Here is an 18,157-nt window from a genome sequence, read left to right on the forward strand (position 1 = left end):
ACTTGATATGTTTTCATAGCAGCTAATGTCTTCATGTACACATTTATTCTGTACAGAAAGCAGCAGTTCAAAAGTGCTTCAGCCCAATTATAGGGTATATCATAAGCCTCAAGTAGAATTATGGTTATGAATTTCATTGCATGGTTTAAATTCAAAGGGCTGGGCTGAGCAATCATCAGAAATACTCTTATAGGATGATGAGCAAAGTCAAAGGCTAGTCTAGGCTCAATAGTTACAAAATTCACCAAATATGATGTATCATGTTGTAGCTGAAGAGCAGCTCCTAGGATGTAGCTATACCATCAAGAATGAGATGCTGATGAGAGTCTTTAGAAAAGGTAATAACACAAAGATGATCGGAGAAGAAGACTTTGAAGTAATGTGAAAAGAGGTTTTGAAAAGCAGCAGAAATTCAGCAATGCATGGGAAATCCGCAGCAGTAAAGTGAGAGGTATTTGAAATACAGTTGGGGTGGTTACAGCCAAATGAATCCCAGTAAAATGAAAAAGTGGACTCTATTGTTGCTAAGTTAGAAGCGGAAAGAGGATTCTAAGCACCAAACATTTTAAAAGGAAATACTAGAAAAAGGGGACAGCTGCATATAAAAAGGATAACTGTATAAAAGTGTAAAGTTTTTTTAAGAGGAGTGAAGAAAGCAGTGGTTTGCCTTTCATATTATAAAATTCTTAAAGAATAATGCGCAGTTGTGTTATAATATAGCGTGGTTTAATTCAGTAAAGTTTATTATAAGACTATCATAGTTAATCCAGATCAACTCTTTGTAGTCCAGGCTAATTCCTGAACAGCTTTTTAATTAACAGAACTGCTTCACAATGTTGAATGCTAGGACAAACAGGGACAGAAGTCCAAAGAAGTGTCTTAAAAACAAAAAAACTTTTAAAGGTGTCCATACCCCCACTTTTTCTTTGCCATCCTCCCACTCCACACGTACAAATACATAGCTTCATACCTTATCCCCCCAAAGCAGTACCTGTGGGTTTTTCTGTTGGTGGGTGCTTAAAAGAAAAACCATTTGAATAACAAAATTAAACAAGGCCTTTGCTCAATACACTTTTTAATGGTTTGAATCTAGATACTAGTCCTCTACTAAATGGCGGGACATTTGTTATCAATATGAGTTTGTTTCACTAAGATCAAATATTGTCTTGTTGCTAAATTGCACAAAAATGTGCCGAAGTCAGGAAGGAGCCCAGGAGATGGGTGCCAGGAGGGAAACCTGTGGAAATCTAGACCTTAGGTGGTTTTAGCAAAATGCTCATGCCACAAAGTGCCGGATGTTTTTTCCCCAAGTGCAATCCATCTGTAATATGTGATTTTAAGGTCCACAAGAATCCAAGGTTTTAATCCATTTTCTGTGCTATGACAGCGCATGGTAGCAGCATCATGAAATTCCTGATCTGAGTTTTTTTTTTTCTGATGCAGTCAATAGATGTTTATATGATTCAGGGGAGGATTCCAGGTAACAACTGCAAGGATCCAGATTTTTAATACATTTCTTACACCATGGAGATGCCACACAATGATGGACCTGTTTATGGTGGTTATTGATGTGATTATGAATTTTGGTGGAGTCATGAGAATCTCTGAAGATTTGCAGTCTGTTTTGGGGCCATGGTGGTGCTATAAAGCAATGCAGCCTATGGATAAGACTGTGATGCTTGATTTAATAATGCATTTCAGGTGATGCGCGGCCCTCCAGATGTTATGGACTACAGTTCCCATCATCCCTGTCAGCATGATGCTGGCAGGGGATGTTGGGAACTGTAGTCCATAACATCTGGAGGGTTGCGAGTTTGACACCTGTGGATCCTTTTTTGCCACCACAAGGCACTGAATCTATACCTATGCAGGGCAGTCTGTGGGCACATATGTGTTCTTCCACTTCACAGTGGATTTTGGAGAAGTGCCTGTGTAAAGATCATGAGGATCCAGTCCTCTGATTCATGTTTTGTACCACACCTCAAGGGACATAGAACATAGTTGTCTCCCAAGCTACATCTCAATATGTTTACAGTTAAGCCCTGTGTTGGGAGGTCAGTGAAGTTTGTTTGTATTGTCCTTCCTTTCACAAATGCTTGTTTTTAACTAGAACCCTTTGGCAGCAGAGATCCTATCCTGCCCCTTTAACAGCTCCTCGATGACTGGGAAAAATCCCACAGGTGTCGCTTTGCTCGTCCTTACATCTCTGTGTTATGGAAATTCACCTGCCTACCTACCCGAGAACAGGAACCCTGCCCAGGAACACAAAAGGCGGCAAACTTGAATTTAAACAGCTTGCCCGCCCCAAAAGAAGGAGAAGGCGCTTTCTACCCCGGTATTGCAAGACTCTGGTGACCCCTGGAACTACTTGGACGTTTCTCTACCAAAACTCTGTGAATTCAGCGCCCTAGAAGTCCCGCGCTGGAGAGGCGCCCATCCCCTGCGCGTCTCCCGCCACCGGACTGTTCCATTCCGAGCGCAGGAAGTGGGGACTCTCCAGGGTCGGCCTGGCGACCTCCTCGCCCGCGACTTTCGCTGCCTCTTGGACCTACACGCGGTCTTGCTGAAGAAGATTTAGCAGAGGTCCCAAGAGACTCCTGGCAAAGCAGGCGGCGGGGAAGGCGAAAGAGCGCCAAAACTCTCGCTCGCTCACCCCCGGCTCCTGCTCATCCGGCAGCCCCGCGTCCTGCACTGGGACGTCCGGCACCGGCGCCTGGTTCGAGCGCTTGTTTGCAGGGGGGTCGAGAGCGAGTCGGAACGCGCTGCGGTCTGGCCCCGGGGAGGACTGAGCTAGCGCGCGGCCAGGGTGGTCCCGGGACACCCCCAAGACCAAGGTGAGGCAAGGCAGCACCGCTGCGCGCGCACGCACGCTCCGGTTTCCTTTTCACATTGAGAAGTCGCCCCCCCGCCCCCCGAGCTCTTGCCACGCGCTCGTCTTTCCCACCGCGTTGCTCACAGCTAACCGTTGAGATGCCGCCTAGCCCTGGCTTTTGTGTGGCAACGGTTTGCCGCCAGTTTCGCTCCCATCCGCACCCCTCCCCTTCTTGTGCTGGTAAGGGCACATGGCTTTGTTTTGAAGCAGCGGCAGCAGCAACCGCGTGGCTTTCAGTGCAAGGATTCGCAGTTTTTCGGCGCTTGAAATATCAATGGAGTGCCTTCTCTCCACCAAGAGTTACCCATGTTCTTCTAGCTGAGCAGAAAGAGTTTGATACCCAGTCCATTCCCTGTGAGGAAATACAAACGGCTGCAAAAGAACACGTGGCACAGAGGGATGTGCGGGTCTAATGCCCTGCAGAAGTGGTAATTCTGGTGCCGCGGCCGTGTTAGTCTGTTGCAGCAAAATGAAATAGTTGCAATTCCAAACGGGCCGTTAAAAGTTTCTGCTTCCGACACATTTCCCGAGTTCCCGAAGAGCCCCTGCCTCAGGCTACTTCTTTCCCGGCACGTTACGCGCCATTGCATAATGGCAGCCTCTTTCCCGGGTTTGCATTCCCCCTGCTGCTAAACTCAGGGTTGAGGAGCAACCGAGAGCAGAGCAATCTCTCGGCGCCTTTGTTCTCATCCTTTCCTCGGTTTGGGCTTTGCTTCGGTTGCGCATTACTGGAGTCTGGGGAGAGGGGATTGTGATGAGAAGGAAGGCACTGACTGGAATGGGCGCCTGCAAACTTAGTCCCTTTTGCGGGGTAGCTGGTGCTCATTTTAAGTGTAAAGATCTGTTGTCACGAATTTGAACGACGGGACCGTAAGCAAAAGTTCATGGCTCCCTCATCTGTATTATTTAGGAAAAGGGGCATTTGACAAACAAATTTGTGACTCACAACACTTTCTAGTTATGAGTTTAAAGTTCGGGGATTCTTGAGCATATTATAGATTGAGTGAATTTAAGTTTGGTTCTGCCATTGCACCCGGAGAAGTTTCCTTTGCATCAATAAAGGGGAATGTTAGAATTGGATGTACCACAAGACTTGTTATTGCTTTTTGTTATGTGGCTAAAGAAACTTTCCAAGCTTAAAGTAAATAAGTGTTACTCTAAAACAGTGGTTCTCAACCTTCCTAATGCCGTGACCCTTTAATACAGTTCCTCATGTTGTGGTGACCCCCAACCCTAACATTTATCCATTTTACAGATGGAGAACACTGATGCAGCAAGTCTTAGGCGACCCCTGTGAAAGGGTCGTTTGACCCCCAAAGGGGTCGCGACCCACAGGTTGAGAACCAAGATTGTTTATCCAGTTTATGTGTGTGCCATCATGCTTACTTGCAAAGGTGGAATGCCTGTTTGAACTACCAGCATTTAATTTTTGGTATATATTTTGTGATATGCTTGGAGACTCAGTGAAAAAGACAGGCTATAAAGCAAATAAATAATACTTGGAAGTAGGCCCTATTAAAATAAGTGCTATTTACTTTCCATGTAGGGCTATAATGATTGTGATTGATGGGGTTAACCAGTTGAATTCCCATAATTGAGTAGCACATCTCTACAAAATGACATAAGTCCATATAAAAAACTAGCAGGCACTTTTAGAAAAAAACATATTCTTCCTTGCTGAGGAAGTGTTTTTGAAAGACATCTGTATAAAACTTAATTTTTTTTCATTTTTAGAATGATTGTGTTATGTGAAGATCATGCACACCTAATTAATTGATCAGTCACTACTTGCATATTTAATTGATTGCTTTACTTTGTTGTAATGACAATCCTGAGTAAATCTGCATAGCAGTAGGCTATGAGTGATTGGAAAGTGCATGGAAATGGATACACTCACTTTTTGAGATCAGCAGATAGAGGAAGAAATACCAACAATCACAGCCCCATTGATTGGTAAATTATTCATCCCCCTCCCCAATGTTTTCAAGGAAAATTGCTATAGATTGTTTGATTTGTATTTTTTTAATATGAAGATCCCTACCTTCTTATCACCTCTGTCATATAATTCTTTGATATATGCTACTGGTTTTGTATTTTTAAAAAGTTGCTTAATATAAACATAATACCAACGCAGATGTATATTTTGGAAGATTTTTAATAATACGTGAGGCCTAACGTATTACTTCAAATGATTAATTCCCTAATTTTTCATCCTTTCTTACTTTGTTGGTTGCCAAAATTCTTTTTTGCTGAAATGCTTGTGTGTTTTAGTTCTCAGAGAAGTGAGACTGGCCCAGGTTCACTCATTAGGCTTCATGTGGAGGAGTGAGGAATTGAACCCTGTTCTCTGGATTAGAGTCCCTGCTGGCTCTCTCCTTCTTGTTAGCATTTGATAATGGTAGTAAGAGTTAATAAAATGCCCCATTTATCTCACAAGACTATAATTTTGCTATCACCATGATATACATTTCTTTACCTCCCACTCCACATTGGGTGGCAAGAGGTGGGAAAGAGGACAACCTAATGCCAACTCGACTTGGAGGTAAAGTTTCATTACGTTTTGCCAGTGGACTAGATGCGGTGTGAGGATGCTGCTTTCATTGTGTAACATACAGTTCTACCTTGACAGAGGGCAGAAGTGTAGGGATCTTTTTGTCAGATTGTGACTCCTCTTCAGTCTTTTCATATATTATACTGTTGTAATGCAGTGCTGTATTTTCCCAAGTAGAGAAATAATGCACTCAGCGGCAGGTAGCTTCTAACATTACAGTGAATCTGGGGTACAGGAGGTACAAATGCTTTCACAGTAACATGAAAAGAACTTGTGTGGGTGATGCCTGCAGGTTTTTTCCTAGGTTTGGCAATCTCATTCAGCATAACTGCACTCTGGTGTGTTCCTGTGCCCCTTCTTTTGCCACAAGAGAAAAGTGTGGCACATTTGCCTGGCCTGCCTGGATGGTATGGTAAAATCTCTCCAGGCGACTAAATGAGCAGTTACCTATAAGCCTGGTTTAGACTGTGGGCTAAAGGACATTTTTAGAATCAGATAAAAATATTACTCCAGTAACAACAAAATTATTTTAAACCTGACAAGATAAGAGGAACTGAGGGATAAAGAAATTCCAGGTGTAGTTGTTGAGTCAGTTGCAGAGAGCAAATAAAACATTGCAGTGTGTGTTTGTTGCAAATAAAACGTTGCAGCGGAGATGTTTGTTGGAGTGAGTTAAAAACAAAACTGGAACAGTATATATTGTATATATTGTATATCTTTTATTTCTCCTTTTATATAGAAATATGATTTGAGGCCATTAAATCCACAAGACCCACCTTGTGACGGTTTTACAACAGTCAGGAGTGGTTGAGACTCTTAGCCCGTCTTCAGTTCAAACTGCAAGTTCAAACTTAGCCCATCTTCAGTTCAAACTTGATACTACAAACAATATCAAAGTAGACAGTTTCCGACTCCTGCTTAACTGTGCTGAAGGGAATGTTCTAATGAACATTCCCCCCCCCCCCCCCCCCAGGATAAAAATCCTGTTTATTTTGAGAATTGAGGTCTGGAAGGAGAAAAAAAAATCTCTTGGGCTATCCAACAGAGACATCCACAAGGAAGGGCTATCAAGTGAGATAGAAGGTGGATGTGTGGTGGCCACTTATGGGTCACAACTTGAACCCCAAAGTCAAAAGATGCCAGTAAGATTCCAGATGTGAGATTATAGGTAATAAATAAGGGAAAGGTACTATTCCGTCATAGAAAGGAATAAAAAGAATATTTTTCCTAGAGGCTGGAGGCAAATTACAGAAGAGAGATGGAAGCATTTATACAAGTTTCAAAGTTGCTGGAGTCACATAATTTGTACATCATTGATGACATCGGGTTTTGGGACCATCTCAGAACATAATAGTGTGATAAACCCTCCTTATGCTAGTCCTCTGTAACATTTTGTAATATTATTCTTCTATTATAAAAGAACAGTTATCAGGATTATGGCTCGGTTTCCACTGATGTTTTTATCAGCCCCGTTAGCCAGATACACAGAAAGAGGGAGACATTGTGAAGAGTTCCAGATGAAGGTAGAGACCAAGAGATGAAGGCCAAATTATGGTTCTTGTACCCTTCTTAATCCATACTTCAGGCAGTGGGACCAGGGATGCAGATTTCTAAAAGCCAGTTGTCATTCTTCAGTAGTTTACTTAATTGAGATAAACTAAAATTACTCATTTTTTCCCTCTACTGCATTTAAATATGTGCCAGTGAGAAAGACTATGCATTTTGATCTTAGTTTAGTCATTTCTCTGTTGTTCGACCACCTTTAATATGTTTCACAGAAGTATAATTTATTTAAAGAATTTGTAGAATTAAAATTAGAACACTGTTTTAAAGCATTGTGTAAAATCTTGACTGCTTTTGATTGAATCCAGGGAATTGTACAAAAGGGCCATATATACAGCTCAAGTAGAAAGGCAATTATTACTAAAATAAGTGGGATTGACTCACTGTTGATAGAAATGTGTTTAGTAGTAGAATTACTCCAGATATGAGAATTGCCTGTTTAGAATCTGTAAGGTTTCAGTGTCTCCTAAGATTAGATGATCGAGCAGCTAATGTCCAGTTTGCATTCCTTGGGCAGCACTGACCTCCAGCACTCATGTATTCTAGGAACTGGGCCAGGTGCAGTGCCTCCGAGGGCTTCCAACCTCCTGTTTATCCCCTTTTACAAAAGGTGGTACTGCATTGAGCTTCCACTACCCCAGTGGTGGCGAACCTTTGGCACTCCAGATGTTATGGACTACAATTCCCATCAGCCCCTGCCAGCATGGCCAATTCATCAGCATGGCCAATTCATCAGCAAAGGCTGATGGGAATTGTAGTCCATAACATCTGGAGTGCCAAAGGTTCGCCACCACGGCACTACCCGCAATCACCTAAAGTGCTAGCCAGAAACCATACAAATGGAGCACTGAAAATCAGTAGCTGAGCCATAGGAATTGTTTGTTAACCGAATGGCATCAGGAGGTGTAGTCCTAATGCAATAATTGTTAACTCCTGGTATAAAATTGAACAGACGCTGACTCTGTTGTCTGAGGCAGGTATGTCCAAAGTATGGCCCACAGGCCACATCTGGCCTGCCAAATGGTTTAATCCTACCCGCAGCCTCTCGCCCTCCTACTCACCTCTCTCTCCTCTCCTATCTCTGCTGTGGGACAGTTGGTGGCAGAGTGAAGCCCGTTTAACGCTGGGCTCTGCCTGACTGGGTCTAGGTTGAAACTGAAACTGAAGCCCATGTTGCTTCAGAGGTGGAGCTTTGGAGGTGGAGCTAGCAGTATAAAACTGGACCTGGTCAGGCTGAGCCTGCAGTTCAATGCTGGGTTTGGCCTGGTTGGGTCCAGCTTTAAACTGCAGAGTTTGATGCCTCAGGAAGTTGGAAGCCTGCATATGACAAGTATGGATTTCCACATGCACTTTGAAAGTGGGGGGGGGGGGGTGTCTGTAGTCATGCTAGATGCCAGTGAGAGATGAAGAGAGGACTTGGCTGTCCACAGGGGGAAAAATCAGCATGTAGTAGATCATTAATGTTGGAATAACATAGTATTAGGATGTGAAAGAGTGAATTGTACCCTTATTGTTAAATGTCCATTTTATAGGGAGAGTGGTTTGCTGTCCCTATAAATAACGATAGTGGACTTTAAGGAATGGGTGACAAAGTGTGACTGTACATACAAAATAAATCTCACTAGAATTGACTTGATAGCAAGGTGGCTTATCCTTGACCATTTTGGTGATTGTTACCTGAGGTAGTTGTGATGGTTGAACTCAGCGGTCCCCCATGCACCATTGGAATTCTGACTAGGGTGTAGACACAACCACAAAATGATTGTCTCTACCTACTGTGGCAGTCACAGAATGGCTGCTGCAGGAGGTGGAGCCAACCACAAAATGTCAGGGATCAAGGTTATAGATAACTTTAATAATAACTCTTCAACTTTTTAGTCTAATTAGCGCCTGAGCTCATCTAGTGAGAGAGAGGCCTTGTTGAGTGGGCTGGGCTCAGCTGCAGAGTGGCTGGTCATCTTGGGAAATTCCTCTGATCCCTAGATCACATGGCCAAGAACAAGTTTTGTTAGTCAAGTGACATTATTGACCATATATTTGATTAGCTAATCAGGATCAGGCCGACACTTGCTTTGAGCATTCTAGTTTTGTCCTTGTTTACTGCATAATCCTGAGCTTTGGTCCAGGTATATATATCCTGTGCTTGGTATCTTGTCTTGTTGGTGGGCCTTGCTAGCCAGAAACCCTTGTTTGATATTTGAACCTATAAGAACAGTGTTACTGTTACCTGTGTAACAGTGGTTCATTGAGTGGACTTCTGTGCAAGCACACATCGGGACTGTGTATGCTCAGGCCTGCCTTTGGAGAACAGAAAGCTTATTTCTGTTCTTTCACTATCGGAGTACTTGCTCCCTGTCCCTTTGTTCAGTCAGGAACTTTCCCACCTAAATGTAGCATGTTAAAAGGGAAGGAGTGGGGTTCTTCTACGCCACCATGACTATATACTTGATGCAGAGAATTGTGGTGGTTAGATTGCAGCCCGTGGTGGGATAGGAGGGCTCCTGCCTGAACGAAGGGAGGGGGAGTGAGTGTTTTTAAAGTGATGAATCAGAAATAAGCTTTCTATTCTCTGAAGGCAGGCATGCACATGCGCAGTCCCGGTGTGGGCCTGCATAGAAGCTCCACAAAGATAAACGTATAGTTAGTCTTTTAACATTAGTTTATTTTTTATCTGCTCATTCTTATTTGTGTACAGTTTTAATAAAAAAAACTTTAACCATATTTTTGGTGTCTTTGAATTCAGGAAGCTTCAGTCTGAATTCAGCACTTTGGCCTTGATTGCCTATCAAATTACTTGTTTTCTGAAACTCTCCTTATAAGCATCTTTCCATGGAAAGATGACTTTTTTGATTTTAGTCCCAGGAGGGCTACAGGCTTGTCCCTTAGTTTCTGGCTGACTGATTCAAGGAACGGGTGGCAGTCTACCAGCTGTGAGTCATGCGAAGTCACACTTCACTTTTTTGTAATTTGTTTCGTTAACTACCCCACCCCAGGAGTGTCTTGGTGGTTAAAAATCAAAGGAATGAATGAGTTGTTATATTTAGGGTGTGTATCTTTTTAAAAGCAATTGCCACAGTATGATTGATCTATCAAGTGCAAAACATCAATTTTTCTTCAGATGTGATTTTTTCCCCTCCCCTGTTATTACAGTTGGACTACAGGCTTTAAAACAAATCAGTTTGCCACTGTGTCAGGGTTATATAGTAGATACTTGTAAAAATCACCCTTGAACAAACGGATTGTTTGGTAGGTGGATGTGAAAACAAGAGAGCTTGGTGGCAGGAAACCAGTGTTCTTTGTGGCCTCTCAACGTGCTACCATTCCATGTAAAAACTCATTGACTATGTCCAACTTACATAAATGGTTCATGCTGTATAGCTCTTTAAATTAAGGGAGTTAGCTGGAATTGCCGCTCCTGAGTGTTTTAGCGAAATCTTGAAAAATCAGTACAGAGGGAGGGATCTCCAAAACAAAAAGTCTTTTGAAGTTTCTGCAGTAAGTTACTTTAGTTAAGAGTCCCTCAATGTACAGCAATGCACAGAGATTTTTTTTAAAAGGTACTTTACTGAAGTTTTTTTTCTTTGTTCATAATCAGTAATTACACCCCCGTAATGACTTCTCTAGTGCAGATGCAGAAGAAGAAATTAGTTAGGCATGTGATAATCGCAGCAGTGGCTAGCTCAGCTGTACAATAGCGCAAGAGCTAATGCAGTTGCTCCTGGAAGCCAGTTATTCATAGCAACTAGACTTCACAGCTCTTCATATGTACTTTCCATTAAGCCATTAAAACAAATAGTGCTCCATTTTTAACTTCTTTTGCAGAGAGTTGCATGAAATCTCTTCCCAATGTTGGAGTGGAATTATTATAGTGGAACTGAAAACTTAGTATAGCAGGACTGGCTTGGGTACCTATATATCTTTTCTATGGGGCCGCATGTTTGTCTGGTGTCAAAAACTTATACCACCAAAACAGTGGGAGAGGGGAAACTACGATTGCAAAATATCTGCTTGTCAAAAGGCATAGTTCTATCCATAATGTTAAGTCCTTTCTACGCACTAAAATTATTTAACAATAAGACTTTGCTACTGTGTCACTGCTGTACACGTTAGAATAGGGATAGTTTGTTGTGCTGTTCTGTGGCACAGTCCTAAGCAGAGTTGCATTCTTCTATGGGCTTAGAAGGGGTACAACTAAGGATTTCACTGATAGCGTCTTGTCCAGTGAAGTATATTGCTCTCTGAATTCATTTGGGTATCGTACCGAAACTGGATCAAACTTTGCTGATTATTTTTTAAAAGCGGAGATGATTGGCTAATATTTTGAATCAGTAAGTCAGAAATGGCCACGCCTAATTTCCTGTGGCTTGTCTTCAGGTATCTTGGTAGGGAAGCTTTTCAGAAGTCTTTTTTCCTCTCCTGGGGACGTCGGAATCCCCTCTGGGCTAGCTTGGATTTTCTTAATTGTGACTTCTGTTTTATGGAGATCTCATTTTCTTGCAGATATCAGGAAGGCAGCTATCCTTTTATCTTCCACGAAGCAATGTTGAGGCTGCTTTGATTAGGAGGGCATTTGAGGGTGGCTGAAATCGTGCTTTAGCATCTGTTTTTGTTTTTTGTTTTCTTAAGTATATAAACCGGCATTTTATTGTTTTTAAAAATTCTGAGCTGCTTTGAAATGTATTACTTATTTACTTCATTTATAACCTGCCTTTGTCTGGAATGGGGACCCAAAGCCACTTATGCTGTTCTCTTCTCCTCCATTTTATCCTCACAACAATCCTGTAAGGTAGGTTAGGCTAAAAGTATATGACTGGCCACTCACAAGCTTTCAAGGCGGAGTGGGGATTCAGATCTAGTTTCAACCCTTTAACTGCTACGCTATCCTGGGGAAACTGGAATAATAATCTTTGAAATCAAATAGAATAAATTGGGCACAGATGTCTGGCATAGGCATGTCTGGTATGCAGACTGGTAGAACATCTATATATATAAAAAGCTAACAGTGACTTTGTTAGTCATGCCCTAACACCGAAACGGCTGGACGGATCACCCCCAAATTTTCACATGATGTTCCTTTCTGTTGCGGGCAGGTAATCGGACCTTCAAATCGCTGAAAGTCCATACCTGAGCCAGGTAAAATGTCTTTTTCCTGGCAGACTAGGCCATGAAGCTGGCTGTGTTTAACTGTCACTCTTAGAATGTTCGTGCAGCATGTCTGTGGCCTGAGGGGTTGGTATGCCCTTAGAATGTTTGTTGGTAATACGAGTGGAAGTGAAACACACACACTTTGCCATGTGAGACGTCAGGTGGGGTTCCTCCCCCTCACACGCAGGCAACTTTCACTCTCTGTGCCTCACCCACTGCTACCACACAACACACATACTCTCATCCACATCCAGCTCATCCTCACACACCTCACTCTGCCCTCCCTCACATCCAACCACCACTTACCCACTTCCTCACCCATATTCGCCACAGCTCTCTTTTACTAAAAGCGAGCTGGAGTTTGCCATTTTCTTCTAAGAAAATCCCCGGGGTGGGGGCGAACCAACACTACTGGCTCCGCTTCTTTTGCACATGGCCCTTTAAGAACCCAGGGAGCTAGCCTCGATCTGAACGGCTCACCACCCTGCCTCTGCTGCCTGACTGGGATAGCCTCCTTGCCCCAGTTCTGCCTTCCCCAAGCCAAGACTGTGCGTGTCAACCAGCCTCATGGACAGCGGGATTCGTACTCTGGACAATTCCGTTGTGGAATGGAAAGGGTTACCTTATACTAAAAAACAAGACAGCACCATATAACAATGTGCATTGAAAAGGGAAAGAGGGATTCCATTTGACCACCCCAAAAGGCTATGCTGTGGATCATTAGACCTGCATGGACGTCTGTGTGGGTTGTGGACTGTGATGAGAAGGACAATTGCCACAGCAACGCGTGGCCAGGCCCCGCAAGTTTTTAATATGTTTGTTTGTATCCTAAGCCATGGGAGTAAAATCACACAACTGCCCCCTTCTATCCTCCCCTCCCTGGCTGCTCCCTGAAATTCTTCCGCTGTGGGTCAGTGGATCTAGCCCATAGTAGGATCAGAGAATCCACAAAGCTTTGTGTTGGTTCTGCATGTTTGTACTGTGCTGATAACTGCACAGGCTTTCCCAAGTGGCTTCTAGAATTCTAGGAATATCAGAACTTAATTTTTGACATTTGCATGTTGTAGTAATGAATGTGCTGACTTTACACAATATTGAAAGGATTATTGTATATTAATATTGCATACAGGGTAAAATATGGCATTCTATACAAAATCCCCTTCCTTCTCTTTCTGCAAGGGTGTCTCGGTTCTGTGAAGTTTGTTGTTTCTTGGCTGTGAGATGTTGAAAAGAGAATTATTTACAGATTTAAGATTCCAATTCCATCGTCAATTGAAAAGCTACAGCAGGAGTCCCCAACATAGAACCTGTACCATTACCCCCATCAACACCTTTTGTGGCGCCCACCAAGGATTTTTAGGAAGTTGATGGGGCCAGGTAGTGCTTTTGCCCAGCAAGGCTAACTACTGGATATTTGATTGGCTGTGCAGATTTCTAAAAATGTTGCTTTGTCAGCAGTCGCTACCACAGCACAAAGATCTGTGCTATGTTACCAAAGTTGCGCCATGGCAATCATTTTGTGGCTGGCTCCACCTCCTGCGGCAGCCATTTTGTAGCAACTATTTTGTTGCTGTACCCCACCAGATTGCATCAAAATTCCAATGTGCCCGCAGGCTTAAAACAGATTGGGGACTCCTGAGCTAGAGCCTCAGATTTCCTACTTCCTGTCTCCAGTGCTCTGAACTTGTCCCACTGGTCAAAATCAAGATAATTAACGTTTTATTACTGGTATTGTATGTTATGGGCGGCAAATACTAAGAGTTCTGAAATAATACTGAAATTAATGGACCTTACTCCTGAACAAGCATGGCGAGGCTTGAAATCTAAATTAACCAGCTCAGCATGCTGAATGCTTTGACTTATTTACTCATACTTTATGTGTGTTCTGTACACGTAGTGGAAATGAGTGATGGATTAATGATAAGCCATTATTCTTTGGAGAGTCTTTGCTAAAGGATTATTGCTATGATTGACTTTATCTTCTGTTGAAAACAGATGCTTGAATTGGATGAGATCTTTAATGCTCCAAGTGATGATGAAGATTTTCTTGGTTTTGAACCTGATGTTCCCATGGAAACACTGTCACTGGAGGATAGCTCTGAAAGTCTTGATTCATTAGATTCAAGAAAAAAGGTAGGGAAATCTTTTAACACGTTTATATGTAATTCTTAATTTAACAGCCAAACGACTATATGAACAAAGCATTACATTTACCTATGGCTACAACCAAAATCTGATTATTTTGGTATTAGGAAAAGCTCTAGAAAAGCAAAATATTGTGTCTGAACAAATTGTGGTTTCCTTTTTTTCTGTTGATTGGTCTTAGGGCTTAAATGCGCTTTATGTTTGACACATGTTGGGGCACTGGTGCCAGACTTGACTTGTCAGATATTAGAGTGAGCACTGTCATAAACCTGCCTTGGGTGTGTGTTACATGCATGTAAGAATGCTTGTGTGCACATAAATCCGTCCTTCAGTGCCACCACCCCAATTTAAATCCACTGTTTGGGAAACACTAGTAAAAGCTGCCTCTGAGCATGTACAGAAGGCAGTTTCCTAGTTACTTCAGCCCTTCTCCCATGTGCGTGCTTAGCATGAACAAGGGGCCATGCACATAGGGAGGAGTTTGAAACACAGTTGGTTCTCTTAAATAGGAAAGCTTAACTGACTAACCTAGAGCAGTAGATAATGGAAAACTGTCATGCCTGCTAGCTACAGTGTTCTGAGGAAAAGAACAGTAAATTTCATATCACTAAGCTAAACTTAACAGTGCAGCAGTTTTAAAAGGGTTCATCCTCCCCTTGGATGAACATGAAGAAGAAGAAGAAGAAAAGTTTGGATTTATATCCCCCCTTTCTCTCCTGCAGGAGACTCAAAGGGGCTTACAATCTCCTTGCCCTTTCCCCCTCACAGCAAACACCCTGTGAGGTGGGTGGGGCTGAGAGAGCTCCGAGAAGCTGTGACTAGCCCAAGGTCACCCAGCTGGCGTGTGTGGGAGTGCACAGGCTAATCTGAATTCCCCAGATAAGCCTCCACAGCTCAGGCGGCAGAGCTGGGAATCAAACCCGGTTCCTCCAGATTAGATTCATGAGCTCTTAACCTCCTACGCCACTGCTGCTCCTTAATTTTTGAAATTTTTGAAATACGCCACTGCTGCTCCTTAATTTTGAAAAGAACAGTAAGTTTCATATCACTAAGCTAAACTTAACAGTGCAGCAGTTTTACCTCCACATCCTCCCCTTGGATGAACATGGAGCAAATGTTAATCCTAACGGCTCCATGGAGGGGAATCCAATTCTACTTTTTAACCCCTTTTGCCTTGGCCAATTGGAAGTCTCTTATCCAGTCCAGATTCCGGGATCTTACTTTCACGTAGATGGTGAACCCCTGCCTCCCAGTCATCTGAGGGAACACATTTCACCTGTCTGAACATCATGTTTTACAACATTTTGCCCTTCCTGGAAGGTAGAACCAGTGGTTTCTTTGCAGAAAACATTTCCATTCTTTGCTGACCTTTTGGTGCATTTTATGGCTCTCTTCCCTGAGAATGCAAGTCAGGGTCCCGGGAAACCCCTGATGGGCTTCAAAGCACCTTACATCTCCAGATCATGACAGGGACTAAGTTTTAAAACCCTTTTAAAATGTCTTGGTCGCCCTATACAGCTCCAAATGCTTTGAGGGGGGAGGAGGCGCTTCTGGCTTCTCTCCACACACTGTTTTTGCCAGTAGAAACAGTTCCAGGGAAGGCTGTTTGCTCATTGTTTTGGCTGCACATGCCCTGGGAATAGACACATGGAGACACAGGAAAGGGCACACCCCAGCACCCAATCGTAGCCATTTCTTTCCCCCTTGCATTTTTAGAAGTTGCATGGGGTGACAAAAGCATTTTAAAGGGCTTTTAAAGGTTGGTCCCTGCTTCAGCGTATGATTACAAGTCAGATTGGGAATTTGTGTCACAATGTGTGTCAAATGTAACATTTTGACCCTTAGGTTCTTGTTATGTATTGATAACAACATTTAATTTGTAAAAAGTCTTGCTTAACCTATGGTTTAGCTGGATATTTTCTTAGGAGTTTTGGCAGAGGATATATTTGTTTAAGATTTGTGTTGATTCTACGCTCTGCCTCATAGAAATAATTTTATTATCTCTTGTATTTTGCTGTTAACAGCCATAACTGGCCATCTGGCATAACTTAATCTAAAAGGTGGGGTTTTTTTTATTTACCAGAGCCCACAGTCCTAGTTTGAAATTGCTGGAATAGCCTAAAAGCTGTTGTGTTTCATAGTTTGAGCCATCTAGAGTCCAACACTCTGTTGTGCAATCTCTATTTATCTTTGCCCTTCAGCTAGCCATTAGCACTTAGCTGAATACTCACTTTGGACATAGTAACACAACCAGATCTCAGTGAAACAAGCCAACAAGATCCTTCAGTGCTAGGATAATGCCCTGGATTCTTGAAAGGTTCCAGTATTTTATGTTTTGGGTTTGTTTTGCAATTTATGAGACATCGAGCAACAGCACCCTCAAAGCTGAAGGGCAATTGACACTAATCCCCTGGCACTGTTGATTGGAGGGAGGCCTAGGATAGTCATTCAGTGTCCACATCTCCTTCTCCACTATTTATCCTGATCCTTCACTTGAGAGTGCCAGTTTGGTTATCTGCTACTCCTTGCCCTGTTTTTTTAAAAAAATAAAATAACATATTTTATTCAACTTAGTAGCAGCATACAGAGCCCAACAATGACAGGAAAAACCCTGTTCCAGACCAGTTACAGAAATTTTCCAAATTCTTCTACTGCAAAAGCTGCTGTGTCAACTTGGACCAGATCATTTGACCTCCTTAACTCAAAACAGACTTGTTGGGCTAACCATTTTCTCTGGTAAAAGTAGTAATGCTGCTGTGAGGCATGGTAGTTTGCCTGGCTTACCCAGAAATATAGTTTCTCATTAAAGTTAACTTCTCTTTTGTGTGTGTCTGTATGTGTGCTTTCCTCAGTTAAGCAGCTGTGTTACAGCTATCAACAAAAGAACAAAGTAATTTTACCAAGAGAACACAGTCCAATTATCCTTAATAATTCATAGGACATGTTTTTCAAATTTAAAGAAACAGTATACAGAATGCTTTTTCTCTTCTGTTCCCCTGAAAGTTTTTCCACTCATCTATTGTATCTGATTTTCACTTACATTATCTCAGTGTAAAGAAGTATATAATTAAATTGTAGAGAAGTGAGGGCAATGAAAAGGGGGAAAATAAAGATAGTTAAGTGACGTGCAGCTGTATGAAAGGTCACTGAGTTTTGTATGGGAGGAGGAAAAAACAGAAGAAAATGAGTGAAATGCTCTCAGATGCAGCATGTGACTCTCCAGAGGCAGATGTTTTGTGGATGTGCCTCCGTTTCCTCTTGCCCTTTTCATTTAAGGTAGAAAGATTGACAGGTGCTGTGAAGTATTTTATTTCGCCGCCTCATTTCAGCTACTTTAACTTTTAATATGGCTCACAGCATAAAATTGTTCAGACAACCTGAAGAAGAAAAATTACAACTTTATGATGATCAGTCAAGAGCAGGATGCTGTGGTATTTAGCTTCCTCCCCTTGTTTTCTGTGAGACAAATTAAGGCCATATAAACAGTATGAGTAGAGCTGTTAAAAGTGTGTCAGTGGAATTTGAGAAAGCAGTCCTTTTTCTAAAAGGAGAGATGATAGTGGAACAGCTGATCTGTAATTTTGGCTGTTTGTTTGATAATAGCAGGGTTTTGTGCTTTGCGAGTCCATCATCTGTGCAGTAACTTATTACATAGTTTGCTTTATTTTGTTGTTGAGGTGTGGTCTTTCTTCCCGTTTTGCAGTCCCAATACCTGACTAAGGAGCTGAGAAGCATTTTCACTGAAGACACAGATTCAGAAAATGAAATGTTTGAAGGTTTTTCTTCAAGTGAGCCAGAAGTACGTATGAAGAAGGATGTGGTGGTATGGGCAGTGCTTCCAAAGCAACCGTCTTTATTAAACTACTGTTCTTTCCTTTGTA

At 42.4% G+C, this 18,157-nt stretch overlaps 1 protein-coding gene across 2 annotated transcripts in view; it reads left to right on the forward strand.

Annotated features, from left to right (window-relative positions):
* Positions 1-2,500: 2,500 nt before the first annotated feature.
* Positions 2,501-18,157, forward strand: part of CDCA7L (cell division cycle associated 7 like) — a 33,362-nt gene continuing 17,705 nt past the window's right edge. Inside the window, exons 1-3 of one of the 2 annotated variants that reach the window (XM_048510931.1) lie at positions 2,501-2,834; positions 14,127-14,264; positions 17,980-18,075. In XM_048510931.1, the coding sequence (XP_048366888.1) occupies positions 14,127-14,264; positions 17,980-18,075 (234 nt within the window). In that variant the 5' untranslated portion in view covers positions 2,501-2,834. Of the gene's footprint in view, positions 2,835-14,126; positions 14,265-17,977; positions 18,076-18,157 lie in introns of those variants that run through there. The other variant, XM_048510932.1, reaches the window with a different exon arrangement.

The sequence above is a fragment of the Sphaerodactylus townsendi genome, linkage group LG11 (assembly GCF_021028975.2).
Source record: "Sphaerodactylus townsendi isolate TG3544 linkage group LG11, MPM_Stown_v2.3, whole genome shotgun sequence".
NCBI lineage: Eukaryota > Metazoa > Chordata > Lepidosauria > Squamata > Sphaerodactylidae > Sphaerodactylus > Sphaerodactylus townsendi.